General features: G+C 60.1%; 1 protein-coding gene across 1 annotated transcript; it reads right to left on the minus strand.

Moving 5' to 3' along the window:
- Positions 1-998: 998 nt before the first annotated feature.
- Positions 999-13755, minus strand: FAM222A (family with sequence similarity 222 member A; the record flags this gene model as incomplete). Its single annotated transcript, XM_084272149.1, has 2 exons — positions 999-2313; positions 13674-13755. The coding sequence occupies 2 exons, from the start codon at positions 13753-13755 to the stop codon at positions 1091-1093; spliced, it is 1305 nt and encodes a 434-aa protein (XP_084128275.1). The 3' UTR covers positions 999-1090.
- Between the last annotated feature and the right edge of the window lie 4368 nt (positions 13756-18123).

Raw genomic sequence — 18123 nt, forward strand, 5'->3', positions numbered from 1 at the left:
GGGTTGCCTTTAAACACCGAAACACTCTGGATTTTGTGGCTTTTTGAGATGAATAAATCTCTTAGATGTGTAATTACATGGAGTGACTGACAGACCATAATGAGCCTTTTTTGGGGGCTGGGGTGGGGTTGTTTTAAAAAAATGAAATAAAAAAGGGAAAACAAAAAGGTGGGTGAAGGGGGGGGGATGTGGAACTGCTTGGGGGGGGAACAGCTTGGGGATGAGACCTGGGCAGGTTTATGGGGGTGCTGTGGGGTGGGAGAAGGGTTTGGGGAGGGGTGGGTCCCACTGGGTCCCACTTGGGTGTGAGTAGGAAGGTGGCCAAAGCAGGGCTGGATGAGGATGGTGAGGAGGAAGAGGGGGTGTGAGGAGGCTCTGCAGCAGCCAACGTGAGGATGCACAGCCTAGCCAGCTACGTGAGGAGGAGGAGAAGAGCAGCCAAAGCAGGGCTGGATGAGGATGGTGAGGAGGAAGAGGGGCGTGAGGAGGCTCTGCAGCAGCCAACGTGAGGATGCACAGCCTAGCCAGCTACGTGAGGAGGAGGAGAAGAGAAAGAAAAATAACATTTCAACCAAAAATAATAAATCATCTGTTCAAGTCTTCAAGTGTTTATCTTAAATAGCCTCCAGACTGTCCCCAGTTATGAGCTTTAATCAAAGCAGTGCAAGTTACGGACTTCAGCTACAGGTCAGGCCCGGCACCCGGCCCCGGGGCAGCCCGGCCGGCGGCACGGGGCTCTGCCTCTCCCTGGATAGCAGCAACTCGTAGCGATTCCCTGTTCACATTCGTGGAGATCAAGTGGTTTCTGAGCTACAGAGACAAGCGGTCCGTCCGCCCTCGGCCTCCGGAGGGGTGCGGGTGTAGCCAGTCTGGGGACCCCAGTGAAACGCCAGTGTCCCGGGAGCCCTTTCGGCAGCTGAACCCCCTTTTTCCCCCCCACCCCTTGTTCCTCGTGTTTCCCCCCCCCACCCCCACCCCACTTCCCCAGCCCTCGCTGCCACGGTCCAGGACCCGCGCGGTGCCGGGGGGGTGCGCGGCTCGTGCCGAAGTCCTTGGCCCTGGGTTTGGGAAGAAAAGCAGCGCCGGTTCCTTATCTGTAGACGGGCAGGCGGATGTGGGCGTGCTGGTGGTCCAAGAGCCTTGGCACAGACACGGTCTCGTAGCCCTTGCCCAGCATCTGCTCCTTGATGCAGGGCGGGTGGATGTCGTTGATGAGATACTCCAGGGACTGGAGGCTGCTGCTGAGGATGGAGGTATTGCAGAGGGTCTTGCTGGGCAGCCCCTCGGCCGGGGGTACCCCCAACTCGCGGGGCCCGGCCCCCAGCTCCGGCGGGTTGTAACAGTCGCTGTTGGGGGTCACCAAGATGCTGTTCCAAGGAGGGGCGAAGTACTGCCCCACCGAGAAGTTGCCGTGCATGCAGTTCAAGGGGGACGAGCTCACCTTCTCGGCCGCGCCGCCCAGGGCGTAGGGGCGCGAGGCGCCCGCGCACGTCTCGGGGGACTTGCTGAGGGCCCCCCCGCCGCCGCTGCCCCCGCTGTACATTCGCAGGTGCTGCTGCTGCTGCTTCTGCTGCCAGACCAGGTAGTCCATGCCCTCGGGGTAGATACCCGCCTTGGGTCCCAGCGCCGTGGCCGGGTTGGAGCCCAGCGCCAGCTCGGAGCCCTTGCGGCACTCGGGCAGGACGGCGCCGGCGTAGGCGGCGGCGGCAGCGCCGGGGAAGGCGCTGTGCTTGGCCGGGCTGGGGTTGGCGGCCACCACGGCCGGGCAGCCCGGCTGGGCACCCTGCGCCTGGCACTGCTGATTGATCTGGTAGATGATGCTCTGGATGGAGGGCAGGTTGGATGGCGGCAGGGCCAAGCTCCTGCCTGCCAGCGGCAGCACCGAAGCTGCCACCGTCACGTTGGGGGGGACGGGACCCTCCAGCTGCTTCTGGCCGCCGTGGTAGCTCAGCTGCCCGGCGCAGGAGGGACCTTGAGCTAAAGTGCTTGACGCGGGGTAGGGAGCAACGCCGACCTGGGCGGGCGAGAGCTTAGTCCGCTTCCCCTCCGAGTTCTTCACCACGCTTTTGCCGGAGGCTTTGACAATGGCCAGGAGACCCTGGTAGCCGCCGGCGTGCAGGGGGTAGGGGCTGTAGCGCTGCCCCGTGGTGTCGTAGCCATTGACCGTCCGGTTAAGGTGCTTGTGCTGGGGTACCCTGATGTTGGTGGGGAAGATCTTGATGGTCAGCGGGCTGTTGGCCACCTTCTGTGCGTAGGCATCCAGCTCGGCAGGGCTGGGGTAGCGCGGGGAATGCATGGGTGCCGCCGTCTCGCCTGCAAGAGCAAAGCGTAGGGTGAATCCAGGGGGAGGAGGAGGAGGAAGGGGGAGCACCCGGCGCACATCATCCTCCCCCCCCACACACAACTTCCCCATCCCCAACCCGCTCCCGGCAAAAACCAGGTCACGGCACCGACCTGCCCCCTTCCCGCTGACGGAGTCACTTCTAAGTGGCCTAAAATAAACTCGGTGTGGAGAATGGAAATGTCACTTTACCCAACGGGGGAATCTTTCTCCGAGATTGGATTTAAACTACATTATACAAGCAATTTCATGGGTGCTTTGCGCTGCTACGAGAACCTCACCAAAAATGGAAAAGCATCGCATTTACCAGCCATAAATCAGCAGTTCCTATAATGAGCACAAAAATGTCACTTTTATGCAATTTTACAGATGAACAAAACTGGTGAAATTAACTGTGGTAACCTACTGGAGTCAGCAAAAGCCACTGCAGGGGAAAAAAAATTATATATGTATATATTTTTGTTCCTTTCAAACTCTTTCCTGAGCAAGTTTCTGCCATTCTGGTGTGAAAACTCATTTGTCGTACCCATTATACTTTCATTTGGAGTTTATCTTGAGTATCCAATGAGCCACCAACTGTGAAAATGATTAAATCTACAAAATCTATCTAATAGATGGAATAAATTAGGTGCTTAAAATCTCCACACTCACACGCACACGCGCAGGCTGGCACATGGGGGAGGGTGTCTGATCCCACGCCGGTCCCAAAACCTCTGTCCCTGACAGGGGACATTGGCTGCGCCCAGGGGATGCTGGACCCAGTGCCTGCCAGGAGCCAGGTTTTGTACAGGAAGGATGGTCAAACCAGGGAGATTTGAGGCTGGTCCCCTCATTCCAAGGAGCCCCAGCCCTCCTGGGGACCCTTCCCCCTGCTGCCAGGCAATTTTGGCAGCTCCCAGGCAGCGCAGCCCTGGGGGAAGGGGACCTGCAGGCACCCAGCATCCCTATGGGGATTGTGGGGAGAGCTTTGGGGAGGCACTGGCAATTCCTGATGGCAAAGTCTCCACAGAAGATCCACACCATGAGGGACACTCAGCTCTCTTCACCAAGTTGTCACCTCGGTGTGCGAGGAGCAACCGGGCACGTTGTTAGAGCCGGGGCTCAGGGGGAGGTTGGGGCACCGGCAGGACTCCATGCCACCCCCTCTCCCAGCAGCAGCACGCTGCCCAGGGAGATGGGGGAGCCAGAGATGTGGGAGCCAGGGAGATGGGGGAGCCAGGAAGATGATGGAGCCAGAGAGATGGGGGCCAGGGAGATGCAGGAGGCAGGGAGATGATGGAGACAGAGAGGTGGGGGGCCAGGGAGATGATGGAGTCAGGGAGATGCAGGAGCCAGGGAGATGCAGGATGCAGGGAGATGGGGGGCCAGGGAGATGCAGGAGGCAGGGAGATGCAGGAGGCAGGTGCAGCAGCCAGGCCGTGGCTGCCACATCTCCCCCCCCTCCGTCAGCACAGCAGTGATTTACCGGGCAGCGCGGCAGAGCGCTCACCAGCCTCGCCTCCCATTACACTGATGTTATGGGCTTTTTACAGGTGCCTTAAATAGACATCGTTATTAACGAGTATATTAAAGCAATTAAAACCAGGCCCTTTGAGTAAGATTTAATGGGAGACAGGAGGCACTGCATCAGCAGCTCCCTACGGGCACGTGGTGACCGGGGCTGTGCCACCATCCTCACCACGCACAGACCCTCCGACCTCTGCGATGCTCCTGCACCCACCCAGCATCCAGCCAGCGAGCAGCATGGGCACGATGGGTGCTGCTGGGTGCTGCTGGGTGCTGCTGGGCATGGGCACCCCACGAGCTGGCGGGCACTGGGGAACCATGAGAGGGACCCCATCTGCATGGCGGCACCGGCACGGCACGCTGCCCCGGCACCGCATCTGCATTCCCCTTCATGCCGGCACCACTGTCCTTGGAGGTGGCAGCATCGTGAATACTCAATTAACATGACACTAATTAGTCGGTGACACTGGCAGAATCCCTAATGAGCCCATTCCACAGAAACGCTCCTTTCCCAGCAAAAATCATTTAAAAAAAAGGGGGCCAGTGCTGGAGGGGGAGAGAGGGGGAGGCGGCAGCGCCCGCGGACACTACGGCTCCTCGGTGTGAGTCACCAAAACCCCATCCCTGAGCACCGGGTCTGCGGGTGATGCTCTTGGGGTGGCCCCATGCAGCCCCCCGGAGCTGCCGGCCAGGCAGAGCTGTCTGCTCTGGTAAGCTAAGCTTGGCCACAGGCATCCCAGCCACGGGCATCCTGGCCACGGTCATCCAGGCCATAGGCATCCCAGCTACAGGCATCCCACCCACGAGCCCTGGAGCCAGCGTGTGCCGGGGGAGCTCTGCGGCTGAGCCGGGGAAGGGGGGTGCTAGGGTATGGGGGGGATGCCAGGAGCCGCCTTTGTCGCCTCTTTGCGCCAGCTGGGTTGGATGTGACAAGCCACCAATTCGCTGTGTTGTCACATCTCAGGGTGACGCACCGAACCCCCGCCGGGAAAATTACAGAGCGACCGATTTGCCGGCGGCTCCCGGCGTGCCGGCGGCTCCTGCGCTCCCCCCCACAGTAATTACTGCTTTCTAACGGGCTGTAATTACTGCGAGATGCAAACTCTCCTCCGAGCCACCGCCGTCACCCGTCGCAGGCACAGCCCTGACACCCACCCAGGTTTGCCCACCTCCTCAAGCCTGGACCACGGGAGCCGTGGCGCCAGGATGGGCTGTGCCATAGGGTACCAAGCGACACCGCTTCCCTCCACACCCCAATCCCAACCCTGTGCCAATCCAGGGACAGACACCCACCAACATCCACTTCCCCCAGAAGATGCTTCCCCATCTCCCACCCTCCCGCACTGGCATTCCCATGGGATGCAGCCGGCATCCCCCCCAACCCTCCCCAACTCCAGGCTCCCCCTTCCCCCTCCCTGCCCCGCTCTATTTTTCCAGCCTGCACTCAATAACAGCTCAATAATTGAATCTGCTCAGCAGCCAAAGATTTGTTTTGAATTTTATTGGAATTTTAAATTGTTTTGTTTCTTCAGTATTTTATTACTGTAAATGGAAAGCGCATCGCCCGCAGTAATAATCCGATGGCTTTTTATATTACTCTGAGCTTCTGCTCCAAGCATTATTGGAAAGCCAGGCAGAAAGGAGAGGCCAGCAGAATGGCAGCAGCACGGGCTTATGAGATTACGCCTCCAGCTAAACAACTTTTTACTTTAGCAAATTGGCCACCAAACCCGGTTGGAGGCGCAGATGTAAATCCCACACCACACCGGGGCCGCCACCCCGAATAAATCTGGGTGTCTGGGTGGGAGAAGCTCCAGTCCCACTGTGCCCAGAGCAGCTGGCTCAGTGCAAAATGCCTGATGGGGATCTCCAGCATCCCCAGCATCTCCTGCATCTCCTGCATCCCTGGCATCTCCAGCATCCCCGGCATCTCCTGCATCCCCGGCATCTCCTGCATCCCCAGCATCCCCGGCATCTCCTGCATCCCCGGCATCTCCTGCATCCCCAGCATCCCCGGCATCTCCTGCATCCCCGGCATCTCCTGCATCCCCAGCATCCCCGGCATCTCCTGCATCTCTTCAATCCCCAGCATCCCCGGTATTTCCTGCATCCCAGGCATCTCCTGCATTCGGCATCTCCTAAATCCCCAGCATCCCTGGCATCTCCTGCATCCCCAGTATCCCTGGCATCTCCCACATCCCCATCATCCCCATCATCTCCTGCATCCCCAGCGTGCCAGGCACCCCCAACATCCCCATCATTCCCAGCGTCCCCCCACACTGTGCCCAGCTGCAGCCACAGCCCACAAGGACCAGGGAAGAAGGAAAGGTGGGGAGGAAGGAGGGGAAGGAAGCTGAGCAAAGCCACCCCCATGGCAGCAGAGACCAGGCCTAACCAGAGCCCACGATCCAACCCGGGGCTTGTGCCGCACAGGAGTCGCTGACACAAACCCACAACAGTCCCCAATTACCCCCGGCCCCGGCTCCTCTGGGACACAATGGGCTCCAAGGAAGCCCAGCTGCCGGGCCCCTAATTAACCCTGATTTTAACTGTACACTTTTAAAGGCACTAAAGCAGTTACAAAGTGGAGAACAAGGCAGGGTTAATAGCGCAGACCTAAATTGCAGGCCCGCGGGGCCCGGGCCCCATAGAAATAATAGAGCTGTCTGGGCTGCTCAGCTGTCAGTCAGGAGAACAATTCGGCACCCGAGGAGCTCACAGGAGCGGCAGCATCGGGCTCTGGCACTCTGGGCCTGCTCAGTTAAAGCAGCTCTGGGATCAAAAGGGTGCCAGGGAGGATGCTCAGCATCGGGAAGGATGCTTTTCGTCAGGAAGGATGCTCGAGAATGGGAAGGATGCTCGGTACTGGGAAGGATGCTCAGCATCAGGACAGATGCTTGGTGGTGGGAAGGATGCTTGGCACCAGGAAGGATGCTCGGCACCAGGAAAGATGCTCAGCACCAATAAGGTTGTCAGTACTGGGAAGGATGCTTGGCACCAGCTGTGCCCCTTCCACAGCCCAGCTGACCCGTGTGCTCTGGCTGCTCCTCACACCTTCCCTGCACGGGGTCTCACCTGCCACACTGCCCTGGGAAGGGGCATCTTGCAGGGGTCACTTTGCCCTGCCCTGAGCATCCTGCCAGTCCTCGCCCTCCCTCCCCTACTCCTGATCCTCCCTGGACCCTCCCCATCTCTCCCCTGCCCCTGGGGTACGGGGAAGTGCTGGTGTTTCCAGCCCTGACCTGATGTTTCCAGCCCTGACCTGGTGTTTCCAGCCCTGACCTGGTGTTTCATTCCTGCTCAATGCACAAAAGGGCAGGAATTAGGCAGGAATTTGAATTTTCAAAGGGGTGGGAGCGGGTGGGAAGGGGAGTGATGCTGAGAGGAGGCAGGAGGAGATGCTGGAGACCTGAGATGTGGCACAGCATCCGTGTCCCCATGTCCCCTGCAGCATGGGGATGAATTAAACCCTGCAAGAGCCAAGAGCTCGTCCTGGGGCTTTGGGACCAGGCTCCCAGCTCCCCTCGCAGCAAGGACACCCCAGTGTGTTCCCTGCTTCAGGAAGCTCCAGGAATCCCCTTGTTCTCTGCCTGCACCACTGAGAGCAGATTTCCCAAGAGCTGAACCCAAAATATTTGCAAAACACTTGGAGGAAACTTAAATATTTGCCCAACACTTGGAGGGAACCTAAATATTTGGGAAATAGTTGGGAGAAAACAAACAAAACCTGGTACAGCTGACGAATAAATAGTCCTGGAAGTTTGGGTCCAGTCCCAGGGGGAGAAGATGCCTGGGCAGGAACCAGCTGCCCCCACCCCGCAGGCAGCAGCTCCCAGAAGGACCTTAGGGGGTCCCCCAAGGAGCTGGAGGGGGGGTCATGAGGGGGATGCTGTCCTGCCCAGCCCCAGGGTGACCTGTGGGTGGGCACGGGGATGTGCAGCTCCCAACCCTGGGGACTGCAGCCGCAGGAGCTGGTGCAGGTCCCACGCCCCCCTCGAGCCATTTTTGGGGTGCAGCCAGGGAAGAGGGGGTCTGCCAGCTCTGCCCACCCCCCCATCGCCCCCACACCACTCGCTCTGCACCAGGCAGGTTGGGCTGCTGTCACACTGCACCAGCGTTCCCACCCTGCCAAGTGCAGTGGTTTCTATGGTGACGGTGTCCCCAGGATGGGTGGCGCTGAGGCCACCGCGCCGCGGCGGATGTGGTGGGGGGCCCAGCGTGGTCCCCAGCCCCCCGCTCTGAGCACAGCCCCCCACGGACCAGCACCCAGAGATGCCACATCCCCTCCCACAGAGCCGCCCCCATCTCACTTGCAGGACCCCCACGCCCCAGCCCCCGGCACGGAGCCAGGACAAAAGCATCCCCTGCCCCCCCACCCCGACCAGCAGAGCATCCTCATCCCCACGAGCCCAAACCAAGGTGCCCCCAGCTCTGGGGGCTTAAATTCACCCCCAGCTCCAGGAATGGCAGCGGGAGAGCTCCACGGGGAGGTGTGGAGGTGGCAGAGCAGTCATCCTCAGAGACAACAAAACTCATGACAAAGCACAAAGGGAAGCGCCGGCGCCGCCGTCCCCAGATGCTCAGAGCCCTTCACACGCTCCCTTTTTCGGCTGACATGTCACTTCAGACGGGCCTCTTCTCCTTCCCCCCCCTTCCCCCCCTCCCTGCTGCCGCTCGGCGCGGCTGTGCCACGGCGGCTGCTGGATTGGATCACCCCAGGGCGAGCACTTTATTATCTGCAGTCAAAGCGTCACCACAAATACCCGTCTACACACACACGTGTCACTTCCCATTTGTCTCCTCCACGAGGTATTAGTGCTGCCGCCGCCGCGCTGCCGCCGCTCTACCGTGCCATGCTGTGCCATGTCGTGCCATGCCATGCTGCACCATGCCATGCCATGCCATGCTGTGCCGTGCCATGTCGTGCCATGCCATGCTGCACCGTGCCATACTGTGCCATGCCATGCCATGCCATGCCATGCCATGCCGTACCATGACATGCCGTACCGTGCCGTGCTGTGCTGTGCCATGCTGTACCATGCCATGCCGTGCCATACCATGCCATGCCATGCCATGCTGTGCTGTGCTGTGCCATGCCCTGCTGCACAGTGCCGTGCCATGCCATGCCATGTCATGCTGCACCGTGCTGTACCATGCCATGCCACGCCATGCCATGCCGTGCCATGCCGTGCTGTGCCATGCCCTGCCATACCATGCCGTGCCATGCCATGCCATGCCATGCCATGCCATGCCATGCTGCACCGTGCCGTACCATGCCGTGCCATGCCATGCTGTGCCATGCCATGCTGCACCGTGCCGTACCATGCCATGCCATGCCATGCCATGCTATGCCATCAACCAGCATGGCAAAGGCAAACAGCATCAGGTGGGAGGCACACGGGGAGGCCAGTTGTGAGGATGCCCCGGTGCTGCCCCCTCTGCTGTCACCCTAATGCCACCCCAATGCAAACCCTGTGTCACCCCAATGCCATCCCAGCACTGCCCCAGTGTTGCCCCAGTGCCACCCTGATGCCATGCCAGTGCCACCGTGACGCTGTCCCAGTGCCATCCAGTGCCATCCTAGTGCCACCCTGATGCTGTCCCGGTGCCGTCCTGGTACTGACCCAGCGCTCCCTGCCAATGCCAGCCTGGCACTACACCAACACCAGCACAATGCCACCCTTCTGACACCCAAGCCACTCCTAGAGCCCACACAGCCACTTAGGGGACCCTGGGAGGGACCCCACCGTGGCCAGCAGCCCCCCAGCTCATCCCAGCTGTCCCCCAGCCCATCCCAGCAGCCCCCCAGCCCCGTCACACACCAAATCACCATGTGATGACAGGTTGCAGAGAGTTGCCCACCCCAAGCCCAAACCCAGTGGGACACATCCTGCCCAGAGAGGCTGCCCCAGAGCCGAGCGGTGCCCAGACCCCCCCTCCTTTCACCCATCCATCTCCCACCACACACGTGACGGATGGAAAAGTGTTTTTGCAGCGTTTCCTGGCAGGGAAAGTGCAAATCCCCAGCACATTCTGGGCCCAGCAGTTAATTGAAGCCTTTTTATGGCGCAGAGATAAATACCCAGCGCTCCCCAGCCCCCTCCCAGCAGCCCAGACCCAAAGGACTGACCTCCTTCCACTCCTGTGTGACCACTCACGAAATGAAAATGGGGGTTCAGGGGTGTGTGGGAGGCCCTGCTGATGGGAGCCCACGTGCAATTAAAAGGTTTTATCGCTGATGAGAGGCTGAGGGGGGAGCGGGGTGGGTGGCCCCAAAGTGGGTGACCCTGAAGGGCATGACCCCAAAGTGGGGTCCCAGAGCTTTGCTGCTCTCTCAGCCCTGCCCATCACATCTCAAGGTGTTTTCACACCCCCCCAGAGCTCTGGGAGGGTTCAAGCCCCCCCTGCAGAGCTGTTTCACACTGTCCGAGGGAATGGGGGGGGGGGGCCCACAGGACCATCCCATCCCCATCCCTCCCAGCTCCGTACAGACCCCACACATCTCATCCCCATCCCTACCAGCTCCATACAGACCTGCACATCCCATTTCCATCCCTCCCAGCTCCATACAGACCTGCACATCCCATCCTCATCCCTCCCAGCTCCATACAGACCTGCACATCCCGTCCTCATCCCTCCCAGCTCCATACAGACCCCACACATCCCATCCCCATCCCTCCCAGCTCCACACAGACCCCACATATCCCATCCCCATCCCTCCCAGCTCCATACGGTCCTGCACATCCCATCCCCATCCCTCCCAGCTCTTTACAGACCTCACACATCCCATCTCCATCCCTCCCAGCTCCACACAGACCTCACACATCCCATCCCCATCCCACCACAGGCCCATCCCCGGGGCTGCTGGCAGCGCAGTGCGGGCAGGAGGAGGGCACATGGAAAGTAACATTTAATTAAATATAAGCCAGTGCTACATGACTGCAGAGAGCAGGAGCAGCAGAGAGCGTGGCCAAGGCGAGAGCGGCGTTATTTGATTTATAATTTAAATAAAGCTCAGGATTCCTGTAACGCACACGGAATGAAATCAAAAGGGACCAGGCTGCTGGAGTTAATTGGACGTGATATTTTCCTGAGGACGCTGCTGCTCCGCAGGCTCCTGCTCCAGGGCTGGAGGCGGGCAGGGGCTGGCAGGGCTCCCAGCACCCTGCCGCTGCCTCCCGCATCCCCTCCCGAGGATGCACTGAGGATGCACCCAGGATGCACCCAGGATGCACTGAGGATGCACTGAGGATGCACCGAGGATGCACCGAGGATGCACTGAGGATGCACTGAGGATGCACCGTCGCCTGTGGTGCAGCCCCAGTGTTACTGGCAAGGGCAGGAGGCTGCTGTGAGAAGCCAGCAGCACTGAGCAAAGTCACCTACAGCACTCGCTGGGATGGATTTGGTGGGATGCACCGAGCCCGCAGGGACGTGGCCGCGCTGTCGCCGGGGGCCACCAAGACCAGGGGAGGGTAATTAGCAGGAAAGCCAAGGGGCAGAACCTGAGGGGTTGAAGGCACGGGGGCTGTGGGCTCCCAGCACGGGCAGGAGAATTAGTCAGCTCACCTTTTAGGTGAAATTAATACAAAAATTAATCAGCGGCGCGGGCAGGGTAATAGGATTTCACAGTGGTGCCGGGCCAGACGGCCAGCGCGCCGGGAGCCAGACTCATTTAACATCGACAGAAACAATGCCAGAGGACAGAAATAAGACCCATAAAGATAATTACTGAGATACTCAGGAGCAAATTAAGTAATCAGAGGCACTTCTAAACTGCGCCTCGCTTTAAGGGAACGCGATCGCTGCCGGTCACCGAGGCGGGCGGGGAGGGGGCGGCGGGGTGCTGGGCTCAGCGGCCCCTCTGTGCTGGGCTCACTGCAGGTGACATATGTCTTCTGACCTGGGTGTGTGGCCCTGGATGTCACCCGGGGTTTAACTGGCGCTGGTGGGAGGTGGGGAGGAGCATGACACGCAGTGTTGGCCCCTCACTAAGCTGTGATTAAGGGGACCTGGGCTGGTGGTGGCCAGAGGTGAGCACAGCACGGGGGTCCAGATGGGTCGCTGCCACACGCTGCCCACCTCGGGGAAGGGGGATGCATTGGAGGTGGTGGGTAAGCACCATCTAGCCCTGAGGATGCTCCCCTCGGTCCCCAGTGCATGCCGGGGCTCAGCTCAATGCCAGACCTCTCAACCTGTCCACCCAGCAGCTCTCCCCACCTGCCCATGTGGTATCCCCACTCATGGGCTTTGGCTCCCCAAAACCTCCCTCCTTCAGCATCTTCCCTGCAAGGGTCTCCGGCAGGGCAGGAAAAGCTGGGGAGCATCAACCCCCCCACCCCAAGGGTGCTCACAGGTCCCATCCCTGGGGTGCTGCTCCTCAGCATCCCTCTGGCATGAGAAGCCCCCGCTCTGAGCCAAGCTCCATCCCCGGAAAGCCCTGGCCAGGCTCATCCTGCTCCGTGGGTCTTGGGCTGTGTGGGAATGGCTGAGCTAACTACCCTGTGGTGATGAGGCACGATGGGAGCCAGACCCCCACACCAGCCCTACACCAGCCCCACACCAGCCCTGCACCAGCCCCACACCAGCCCTGTACCAGCCCCACACCAGCCCCATGCCAGCCCCATGCCAGATCCATGCCAGCCCCATGCCAGCCCCACGCCAGCCCCACATCACTCCAGTGTGATGGGTTATGAATCCTCTTTCAAGACCAAGGACCATTTTCCTTCCCAACGCTCATCAGGAGACCCGAGCGGCTCCACAAGCTCTGATGCAGTTCAAGCCCACGGAGCAGGGAGGAAGGGGATGTCCATGCACCCACCCACTCACCCACTTTGCCAACTCAACACCCCAATGGGTGCAAACAGTGTGGGGGGGCACTGATCCTGCCTGCCCCTGGGGATTTCTGCCGTGCACCCACCCCTGGAATGCTGGGATACATGGGTGCCCATCACCCTGCCTCTGGTCTGGCAGAGCTTCACCTAAAAAACAACCTTCCCAGCTGCCAGCGGGTCCAAACCCCTCCAGAATGATGCTGGGGGGGGGGTCTGAGCATCACCTGAACCCCACACCCAGCTGCATCACTGGGGGGGGGTGGTACCCAGGTAGAGGGCAAAGCACATCCCCAGGAAAACAGGGATCATTAAACAAACGCCCGGGGGCTGTGGCAGCCTAACAAGCCCAGCTCCAGCAGCTGATTTGTCTTCAGCCAGCAATGTTTAAAAATCCAACTGAGACCAGCAGAAAAATATCCACTCCCCTCTTTAAAACACACATTCATCACCCGGGAATCTTAATGCGCCTTTCCCAGCCAGGGAGGTCAAACACGCCTGCCTAAAGCAGGCTCATTAAATATACATTTAATCATGGTTGGGATTGAGAGACAAAGGCTGGGAGAGAGACAGGTGCTTTGCTGGAGTGACCTTTTGGATCCCATTTTAATGTAACTAGTTTACAGCTTATCTGAAAGGCCAGCTCCTGGGGAAAGTAATTAGGGGGGGGTTGGGGAAGGGATGGGGAGGTTTGGGGGGCTGGGGGAGCAGGGGATGGCAGCATCCTTCACTGCTGCTGCTCCCAGGCAGCATCTTCCGAAGTTCCACTTATCAAGCAGAGCGACCCAATTTAATTTGCTTATCTTGCCTCCTTCCTCCCCACCCCCATCATCCCCCCCCCTTCCTTGGCTTCTCCTGCTCTTTTTAATTATCAGTTAAACAAATGTCTTCTTCAATAAGAGAAGCAGCACTGCAGTGGGCACACGCGTGTGTCATCCATGTCCCCCCCCTCCTTTGCCCCCTCCTTGCCCCCCTCTGGCCCCTTGGGCACTTACACTTGCGTGGCTCCAGCGCCTTGTTGGGGCAGGCGAGGTGCTGGGCTGGGGGGTTCTGGGTCCTCTGCAGACACGCCAGCATGGTCTGGGTCTGGGGGCGGGCAGCGCCGCCGGCCTGCGCCCTGCCAAGAGAAGAGGTGGTTAGGGAGGTCGGGGACAATGTCCCACCATGCTCCTCCTGCCCACCCAGCTGCCCCCCTGCCCACCCAGCCACCCCCCTGCCCACCCAGCTGCCCTCCTGCCTGCCCACCCACTCCCAGCACAGACCGTGGGCACAGGATGCTCACAGCCCCCACTCCTTTGGAGTCAGGATAACTCAGAAAGCCTTAAATAAATGGATGGAAACCAAACACAGGGGTCTTGGTGGGGGTCTGTGCTCCCCATTCAGAGCCTCCCACCCTTCCCACTGGGAACAGGGCAGAGCTGGAGCATCCCTCCAGCACCAGGCTCCTGGCAGCCGCACGGTGCCAGACCACTCTGCCGGCGTGCCAGCCGGTGGCTCCCGGTGAAGAGCGGCTCCCGCCGGGCTCCAGCCAAGGTTTGGGAATAGACAGCGTTCAAATCCCACTCGGGGGGCCCGGGATCTGTCGCCAGCTCCCAGCTGGCACCAAAATCTGCTTGACAAAAGCTGGAGGGGTCAGGCCAAAGTCATCGCCGCCACCGCTCTGCTAATTGTACATCCTTCACGAGCCGCCGCCGAGGGCATGAATGATAACCAGTTGCTGCTGACACCCTCCCACTGCTCCGGCTGGCGCGGGGAGGGATGTTCCCGCTCGGAGAGAGGGCAGGGAGAGGTAGGCTGGAGCAGCAGCAGAGCCGGCAGCGGTGCCCAGCCCCTGGTGGCGTGGCTTCGGAGCCGTCCGCTGCTCTGCCCAGAGGAAGGTTCCCCCACGCCTGGGCGTCCTGGCTGGGTGGTGGGATCTGTCACATCATGGGGGTGGGATCCATCTCCTCCTGGAGCTGTGTGGCAGCAGAGACCTTTCCCAGCAGTGTGGTGCCTTCAGCAGAGCCCTGTGGCTGTCAGCACCAAGGCAAGGACGATGTTCCCCAAGCAAAGCTCCGGGCTCTCCCCGCTCTGCCAGCTTCAACATCATCCCTGGGAACCACCCCGGGTGCACTGCCACGCTGCTCCTGCCCTGGGCCCCCATTGCCAGGGCATGGGGAGGGTCCCAGGCGCTGGGCTCATCCCCAGGCTGGCCATGGGGACATCCAGGCATCGGGGCGGTGATCCAGCTCTGCCCGAGGGGGCTGGAGGGGGGGGGGTGTCTCGCCTCATCATCCCGTCCCCCCTCCACATCACAAACAGGGCGAGGGAGAGACTTGCTAGCGAAAGGTGTGAAGAGCAGGAGGGGAGGAGGAGGAAGTCATCTAATGCCGAGCAGGTGTCTGGAGAACCCAAATTGTGCTGTTTTCTCCTAATAATGAAGTATTCATGAGTAAAAGCCTTTTTTCACTACTTTCTTAAGATACTAATTTCACAACAAGCGCCTTGTTACCATGCAATTATTCCAATCGTGCATCTCTCCCAGATTCCATCTGTCCTCGCGCTCTCTAAATGAAAGACAATCATGTAACCACCTTTCATTATTCACTATTTTACTTGCAGCAAAGGTACCCTGAAAGAAATGATTTCCTCTGAAAGGGACTTTTATTCAGTTTCAAAACCAATTTTCTCCTATTACTGTCTTAAAAAAAAAAAAAAAGAGGGGGGGGGAAGAAGAGGAGGAGGAGGAGGGGGGCAGGGAGGTGTTTTTATTTCATGCATTACATCTCCTTTGTTAACGCAGCGCGCGGTAAAAGCAGCCGGATCCATTTTCTGGCTTCGATTTCTGGTAATTTTAAAATATGCCATTACAATCAGGCAGAAATTATACAGTTTGAGGAGGGAATGAAGTGCTGCTTATTCAGAGGCTGAGCGCACTTGACTGCCAGGGAGCTCTCGCCTCTCTCCCCGCCGGGACTCGGGGTTCATTACGCAGCCCTGCTCGCAGCGTGCCTCGGTTTCCCTGCCACGCGCTGGACAAGCTGCGGTGGTGGCTGAGGTTGTCCCTGTGGGATGCATCGTCCCCTCCATCCCTCCCAGCCCCACATCCCACAGCACTGCGTCCCAGCATCACTCACTCCATCCTTCCCATATCCCACAGCACCGCTCCCCAGCATTGCTCCCTCCATCCCTTGCAGTCCCACATCCCACAGCACTGCTCCCCAGCATCTCCCTCCATCCTTCCCATCCCTGCATCCCAAGGCACTGCTCCCCAGCATCGCTCCCTCCATCTTCCCAGCCCTGCATCCCATGGCACTGCTCACCAGCATCACCCCCTGCATCCTTCCAGCCCTGCATCCCACAGCACTGCTCACCAGCATCACTCCCTCCATCCTTCCCATCCCTGCATCCCATGGCACTGGTCACCAGCATCGCTCCCTCCATCCTTCCCATCCCTACATTCCACAGCACCGCTCACCAGCATCACTCCCTCCATCCTTCCCAGCCCTGTATCCCACAGCACCACTCCCCAGCATCGCTCCCTCCATCCTTACCAGCCCTGCATCCCACAGCACCGCTCCCCAGTATCACCCCCTCCATCCTTCCCATCCCTGCATCCTATGGCACTGCTCCCCAGCATCGCTCCCTCCATCTTCCCAGCCCTGCATCCCATGGCACTGCTCACCAGCATCACCCCCTGCATCCTTCCCAGCCCTGTATCCCACAGCACCGCTCCCCAGTATTACCCCCTCCATCCTTCCCAGCCCTGCATCCCACGGCACCGCTCCCCAGCATTGCCCCTTCCATCATTCCCCATGTCCCAGCTCAGGGTGGCTGCAGCGCGGGGGGCTGGCGGCACCGGCTGCCACCACACCTGAGCCTCACCTACGCAGTGACCCCGGGGGTGGCATCCCACCGGCTGTCACCATCTGGCCGATTAGCGGGCGGACGTCACCGGTCACCGGGACGCTGCCCCGTGTCCCCAGCGGCCACAGGCTCCGTGGGCGGCTCGTGTGGCTGTCGGAGGCACTTCAGGTCCCGGCCAGTCCCCGGGGAAAATGGGGCTGAGCACAGGGAGAAGGGACCCAGGGGAAGGGGCAGCACAGGGCGAGCGGAGGGGCCAAGCGATCCCCATGGAGCAGGATGCAGCCACCGGTGGGGCACCAAATAAGGCGGAAGGGTGAGGCTGCAGCCTCTGTTCTGGGCCTGAGTGCCTGGGGAAGGGGGTGCTGGGACCCCCACCCCTGGGGGGGGTCCAGCAATGCAGGTCCCATGAGGACATCCCCATCATGGCACGGGGGGGGCTCTCAGACCTGGGCCTGGGGTGTGATGCTGGGGAGCGGTGCCATGGGCTGTAGGGCTGGGAAGGATGGAGGGACTGATGCTGGGGAGCTGCCCCCAGGCACACGCACAGCCCAGCACCCTCCCGGAGCCATCCTGACCTCCACACTGTCCCTCGGGGTGCTGGGCACCCCTCCAAGCCCCTAAAACCCTGGTAGGCGTGAGGGTGGGCGGCACAATGGGCATCTGTGCCCTGGTGATGCTTTGTTAACGCAGCTCCAAAAGCCCCTGAATCAGCTGAGGGGAATTGGGCGCTGGGCTGTCCGAACGCTTAGCGCCGGCTTAGTTAGCTCCATCTGCATCTGAACTAATTCCAATCAGCAGGATCCGATTTAGTTCAAGCTGCTCTGGCTCTTCCAGGCAGGAAAGACAACACTCAGCAGTTTTGCCAAACAGCCCCGAGTCTGCACGGCCTCTACCCAGCCCCCCTGCCAACGGCACAGCCCACGGGGACAGCACCCGGCTCTCCAGGATGTCAGGAGTGGGGTCCCTTGGGGACACCTGAAACAGGGTCCCCCAAGAGCCTCAGCCCTGCATCCCATGGCACCGCTCCCCAGCATCACCCCCTCCATCCTTCCCAGCCCTGCATCCCACAGCACCGCTTCCCAGCATCACCCCTTCCATCCTTCCCACCCGTGCATGCCACAGCACTGCTCCCCAGCATCGCCCTCTCCATCCTTCCCAGCCCTGCAATCCCACAACACATCTCCCCAGCCCCAGCATCACCCCCTCCACCCTTCCCAGCCCTGCATCCCACAGCACCGCTTCCCAGCATCACCCCTTCCATCCTTCCCACCCGTGCATGCCACAGCACTGCTCCCCAGCATCGCCCTCTCCATCCTTCCCAGCCCTGCAATCCCACAACACATCTCCCCAGCCCCAGCATCGACCCCTCCACCCTTCCCAGCCCCTCTCCACATGCTCCTTCCCACCTCACACCCCGCCCCCAGCTAATCTTGAAGCCCTATCTCTCCATCACACTATTTTTAAGCCCAAGGTCTTTGTGACTTTAATAAAAAAAATACCCCCCCCACACACCCTCCCCTATGTCTAAAGCCCCCCCCAGTGACGGGAGGGTTTGGCACCTCCTCTGACATCAGCGGCTGATAAGTCGGGCTTATCTCC

The sequence above is a fragment of the Gallinula chloropus genome (genome assembly GCF_964237585.1).
Source record: "Gallinula chloropus genome assembly, chromosome: 17".
NCBI lineage: Eukaryota > Metazoa > Chordata > Aves > Gruiformes > Rallidae > Gallinula > Gallinula chloropus.